Source organism: Volvox carteri (genome assembly GCF_000143455.1).
Source record: "Volvox carteri f. nagariensis unplaced genomic scaffold VOLCAscaffold_24, whole genome shotgun sequence".
Classification (NCBI taxonomy): Eukaryota; Viridiplantae; Chlorophyta; class Chlorophyceae; order Chlamydomonadales; family Volvocaceae; genus Volvox; species Volvox carteri.
This window is the reverse complement of record NW_003307567.1, coordinates 1,057,047-1,063,309: the sequence shown is the minus strand read 5'-3', so window position 1 is coordinate 1,063,309 and position 6,263 is coordinate 1,057,047. Positions and strand designations below refer to the sequence as shown.

Below are 6,263 nucleotides of genomic sequence, written 5' to 3'. Positions count from 1 at the left end.
GCCACGGTCACACGGGTGCGACACTTGCCTTTTCTGCGACAACTCTGTTGTCGCTGTGTACGGCATCACAGGTCCGGTCGCTGTTGATGGACGCTCAGAACCAGGTGCATGGCCTCAAAGTGGAACTGGCGGATGTACGGCAGGAGCTGATCAGCAGCCGCCAGCAACAGAGCGAGATGCGGGGCATGTTGGCACAGGTACGTCTGTCTGTCTGTCTGTCTGTCTTTTCGTCTGTGTGTGTGTGCCTCTCCTGTGTTGCCGCGAAACCCTAAAACCCTAAAACCCTAAAACCCGGGTAGGTTTTGGACGCCATGGGAACGCTGATGCAACGGAACATACAGCTCGAGTCGCTCCTGGGGGGGGGAGGGGGAGGGGGAGGCGGAGGGAGTGGAGGCCACGGCACATCGCCGCAGGGCCCGCACCTCCACGGCCACCCCCAACATCTCCACCACCACTCGCACAATCTGACGGCCGCTGGTGGCGGCGGCAGTGCCGCCGTCGTCGTCAACGGCCTCCTCCGCGTCAACTCAAGCGGCAGCGGTGCGCCGCGGCGGCATCGCGTCAGCAGCTGCCTCGGGTACGGCAGCTGCGGCGGCGGGAACGATGCTGGGTTGGCGGGTTTGGATCTGGAAACCGCCGCCGCCGGTGTCGTACTGCCGGCGCCGGGGCTGAGGTCCCGGAGCAGCGTCAACGGCGTACTGCCGTACGACCCGTCGACGGGATCCGTACAGCCGTCGGGATACTCTCCGCGGCTTAACTCCATCCTTATGAATGTGGGGGGTGGCGGCAGCAATGGCGGCGGAGGGGGATCTCCCTCCGATGGATTGCAGGTGTGTATGTGTGTGTGTATGTGTGTGTATGTGTGTGTGTGTATGTGTGTGTATGTGTGTGTGTGTGTGTTTTGCATATCTTGCCGGGCCTGACGACGCTGAGGCCAGAGGGGCTGCTGCCCAGCTGCCCCAACGAACAAGACCGCCGACATGCACTTCCCCCCCCCCCCTTCCGGGGAAAAGGGGAGGGGCGTGAGGGGGGCCGCTGTCCCCTTCCGTGTGTGTGTATGTGTGTGTGTGTGTGTGTGTGTATGTGTGTGTGTATGTGTGTGTGTATGTGTGTGTGTGTGTATGTGTGTGTGTGTGTGTGTGTGTGTTGCACGTCAGTGAAGCGTGTGAAGGCTGCAGGTGGAAAAACGAGCATGCGTGTATGTACGTATGTATATATGTATGACGTTGATTACACTGTGGCTGAAAAGTCGGGGGCCCAGGGCCGAAACACAGCAGGGGGGGGGACGGATGCACACGGCCGGTTAGTCTCTCGTGCACTCCGCCCCCTCCGGATCAGACACATCGTACGATGTACGACGGCTGGCACTACGCAGCGTTCCCCACCTACCGGGGGGTAGCGCACCAGCTAGACGGGTCCCTTAACAGAAACGAAGTCGCACCCGGGGAGTTCTTCCTACGGGCGGAAAGTAGTGCGGAACAGCCTCAGAGAGCACGTAGAGGGGGTATCAGCCGCAGAGGGGGGCATATCACCGCTCTCATCGTGTCCACGTCCCCCCTACATAGCGGTGGGGCCAACTCGAAAAGTGCGCGAACGTGGTGAGAGGTCCTGACACGACACAACACAACACACACGACACGACACCAGACCGGCGACCAGGCCTCTCCTCCGTAAGATACCGCAGGAGGAGGAGAAGGATGGGATGGTAGCCAACTCGGCGCGGGCCCCCCCCCCTTTTTTTTTACCGCGGTACCAAGACGGCTGGCTCTCAATGCCCCCACTCACCACGTATGTATGTATGTATGTATATTCTGTGTCGCGCAAGCCTTGAACTGTTTTTCCGGTTAACCGGCCTAACCGTCTTTCAACCGTATTTGTAACTAAAAACCACCACCACAAGGGCGTCATCGAGTCCCCCCGAATTGCCCGACGCTACATGAGTCAGCCGCTGGTGGTGAAGGACCTGGCGGCGGTGGAGCCGTTGCAAGCAGCGGGGCCGCTGCATCTGATCAACCTTGGCAATGGCGGCGGCGGCGGCGGCGGGGGGATGGGCCTCGTCCACAGCAACAGCGCCAACAGCAGCGGCGGCGGCGGAGTCGCTGGCATCACCAACGGCGGCGGCGTCGTACTGCCGCCCATCGCCGCCGCCGCTGTTTTGCACCAGCACCAGCAGCCGCATCCGCCGTCGCTGCAGCCAGCGGCGGTGGCGGCGGCGGCGGCGGGCGCTGTCGTTACCGCGGCGGCCGGCGGCGGTGTGACGGGGGTGATGGGTGGGGGTTTTCAGGCCCGAGGGGCTAATAACGGTAATAACCATAATAACCAAATCCAACCGATTAACAACGCCCAATGGCGGAAGGGTCGTAGCTGACTACATGACCCCACTCCACAGAGCATCCACTGGCCGAGGCCTCCCATGTACGATCGTACATCTTCTGTACGAATGCCGTACCGGCATCAGCCGCGTCGGGTGATGCTTTAAGGCCAAATAGTGGGGTGGGGAATATCCGAACGAGTTTTGTCGCGTCTGTTTGTCTGTAAATGTCCTGTAAGGGGAGCAGCAGCATGATGATGGGTTGGCGAGAAGCAATTTTTTGCTCCTGGGCTGCTGTATATATGTACGTATGTATGTGCGTGTGCTTTTGGAATCAGGGTTGCCGTACTGCGTGTGTCTGATGCTGCCGCTGCTGCTGCTGCTGCCGCTGCTGCTGGTATCAGTACTGGTAGTAGTAGGGTTATGTCGTACAATTACGTGGTTTCGTAGCATCTCTCTTACTGTGACGAGCTCGTATACAGTCAACAAAGCCAGAGGATTGCGTTGACCATGTCCACCCCTCACCCGCAACAGCGTTGACCTCCCAAGTGGGGATCGGGTGGGTGGACAGTTTGGGTGGGGTGGGTGGGCAGGGCGAAGAGGTGGCAGAGAAATTCCGGTTTTGAGGAGAGAGGAAGGGGAAGGGAAAGGAAATGTGCTCATGTGCTCATGTGCTCTCTCCAAACCGCCAGCGCTCGTGAATTGCGGTAAAAAAACCGTGCGTACGGCACCGTACGGCGCCGTACAACCGACTCGAGCCAGCGCTCGAGGAAACGCGCACAATAGAAGTTAACTAACTGTTAACTACAAATACCTTTTGCAGCCATGCAACTGCCAACCACCATAACTAACGCCGCCACAGCCACCAGCACCGCCAACATGCGGTACCCGCGGAGAGTTATATGTATACATGTATGTGCGTTCGTATATGTGTCTGGGCTTCTCATGTTGAGAAAGACACATGAGGTTCGAGGTTCATTTTAACCATAACTTGACACTGCCTGCTTCGGTCATATACTTGTTTTTTGTGGCGCGTTGTCGTCTTCAATGTGTGCTGTGTTTTTTCTTTGTGTGGCTATGTGGAGGGGGTCTCCCTGTTTGAGAAGGGAAGCGCCGCTTTTTGTCAAAAAGACGCGCATCTATAGTGTCTCGATACGTGTGTATGTATGCACGTAGTATGTGCGTGTGTATATGTATGCGTGTATGTATGTATGTGTGTGTTTCGTTGTCGCTTAGTGGAGGGCCAATGCCCGCCGGCGGCTTTGTTGGGAAGGGCGCTGCGCCCGCTTTGCATAGCGTGGGGTGCAGTACCACCGAACAGTGGTGTTGTAGGAGGTGGTGTATGTACCGCCCAAGTGCTCCAAATGTGCGTTAGGTAGGTCGCAGCCAACTATGCTGCTACTGCTGCTGCTATTGCTGCTGCTGCTGCTGCCACGGGCCGTGTGTATGTGTATCGTGTTGCATATCATAAAAGGGACCCTTCAACCACTACTGACTTGCGCAACCGGAAAGCCACCAGTCAACTAACAGTTTGGCCAACAGAGGTTGTTGGATCGTTGTACGGCTCGCGGTACGGTAATGCGGCGCATAGTACGGCGTACTTTTTACGGAGATCTCGCATCCGAGATCACACAAATGCACCGTCGCGCATTCTCGTACGAACGAAAGGAGGACGATTTGGAAAGTTCACTTTCCATTTCGATTCTTTTTCGGCTGTTCTTTTCTTTCCTTTTCTCAACGTAGATCTTAAAAGAGCAGGCCTCATCGCCTCATACCTCCCGCGCCCGATGGTACGATTTCAAGGTCCTGTAGACGGTTTTTTCCTGTCGTTGCCTAATTTGGCAACGAGAGGACGGGACCGGCTGCACACTTGCTCTGCTTGCCCATGCGCACTTGCATCCGCGGCCATGCCTGGGTCTGTCCTTAGGGTCCTTAGGTCCAGAATTGTTCATGTCCTCAGTCGGCACCCACACCTGCCTCGCCCCTCTCTTGCACTGCACTGTGCAGCGTGTGCGTGTGGGTGTGGGTGTGGGGGGGAGCGGGTGGGTGTGGGTGTTGCTAGAGATAGGTGCTGCTGTTGTTGTAGTTGTTGATTGTACGGAAACCAGTTAGTTCCAATAATGTTTCGTGCTGTGCGATTGCCGATTGTGCGGCAGATTCGCCGTTGATGTAACGGATTTCCATAATCAACACTTTTCTCGTATTATAACATAAATATAATACAGCCACGTTTGGTGCTGTCAAGGTCAACTCGCTAGCGTCGCGTCATGTCGATGTCCGTATATATATCCGTATCTTTTGGTATCAGCCCCACGGGTGGTCGGGAGGTGGGTCGGGGGGTGGGGGGTGGGCTGTTGGCGCTTAGAGGTGATGTGGGGGTGGCAACGGCGGGGGTGGAACGGCTTGGTGGCTGCTATCAACAGCAGGCACATAAGCCGTACTGCAGCAAGTTATAAGTTCCCACGGACAAATGGGGGCGGGGGCCATCCGTGAGCGCCGGAGGGGTCATGAGGGCCGGTTGTTAGCGCTAACAGTAAGTCGCGTATTGGGACTAACTCCGTCACATCGAGGAGAGAAGAGACCTTTGTCAACATGTGTGTGTGCTTGTGTTTGTTTGCTGATGTGCATTAGCCGTATTTATGTATGTATGTATGTGTATGTCGTGCATGGTTGAGCAGTTAGCCCGTCAGTGTCGATTTACAGTTGGGAGCTGTTGCAGAGTTGGTTGTACGAATTCTCCTTCCGGGATAGCGCAAAATGCATGTACGGGTGCTGTGTAGGTACGGGATTCAATCCCGTACCTATAAACTGTACCGCACGAAGTTTGTACGGTACAGTTATTTCGGTACTTGGAGGGTTCTTTTGGACTGTTTATGTTACATGTGGTGCTCGGCTGAGAAGTGGCCGTTTGGTAGTGCATATTCGTATACACGTCCGTATGTATGTACATCCGTACATGTCCGTACATGTTGTACTCGTGAAGGAGATCGCCGACGTTTGCATATGCCACATTTAACTGCTCTCTCTCTCCTCACAGGTGTGTTTATATATGTGCACTTATACTGTTATGCGTGCGCAACATTACTGTTGCCCCCGGGTGAAACTTAGCCCGTGTTGTGTGTGTGTGTGTGTGTGTGTGTGTGTGTGTGTGTGTGTGTGTGTGTGTGTCTTCCTGCCGCTACGTCCACGTCGTTGAGAGCGCCGTGGAGGGGCGTATGTTATAGTGTGTGTAGGGGGCCCGGAGATATTTGTCAGGAGCAAAAGGGGCGTGAGCTTCTTGAGATTCTATATAAAGTTAATCCTTCATCTACCTTACATGCTGAGTATTGCACCGAAATGGGTATATTTCCGTACATGTCGTAGTTTGGTACCTGGTCACCGGCCACCCGCTGTGCCGGCTTAGGGAGGGGTTGCGGGATTATGTACGGCACCGTGAGGTGGAGCTTGGGGCGGACCAGAGGAACCTTACCGGGTGCGTGTGTGTGCCCTTGCCACTTAGCGCCTTAGCTTTCAGCCGTGTGTGTATGTATGTATGCATGCATGTATGTATGTATAGATGCATGCATGCATGTATGTATGGATCCATGCATGCATGTATGTATGTGTGTATGTATGTATGTATGTATGTATGTATGTATGTATGTATGTATGTATGTATGTATGTATGTATGTATGTATGTATGTATGTATGTATGTATGTATGTATGTATGTATGTATGTATGTATGTATGTATGTATGTATGTATGTATGTATGTATGACGTTGATTACACTGTGGGCTGAAAAGCCGGGGGCCCAGGGCCGAAGCACAGCGCGGGGGGCGGGTGCATACGGCTGGTTAGTCTCATGCACTCCGCCCCCGGGTCAGGCCGCACGGGAAACGACGGCCGGCACGCAACAGCGCTTGTTTGGCGCTCCAACTAGACGGGATCTATGCCCGTGTCTCCTAACAT

General features: G+C 55.2%; 1 protein-coding gene across 1 annotated transcript in view; it reads left to right on the top strand.

Annotated features, from left to right (window-relative positions):
- Positions 1-5,412, top strand: part of VOLCADRAFT_92135 (TIR-containing protein) — a gene marked incomplete at both ends in the record, with an annotated part of 15,988 nt that extends 10,576 nt beyond the window's left edge. The window contains 6 exons of the mRNA XM_002951573.1: positions 72-197; positions 1,566-1,598; positions 2,165-2,270; positions 2,846-2,892; positions 4,319-4,353; positions 5,349-5,412. Coding sequence (XP_002951619.1) covers positions 72-197; positions 1,566-1,598; positions 2,165-2,270; positions 2,846-2,892; positions 4,319-4,353; positions 5,349-5,412 — 411 coding nt within the window. The remainder of the gene's footprint in view (positions 1-71; positions 198-1,565; positions 1,599-2,164; positions 2,271-2,845; positions 2,893-4,318; positions 4,354-5,348) is intronic.
- Between the last annotated feature and the right edge of the window lie 851 nt (positions 5,413-6,263).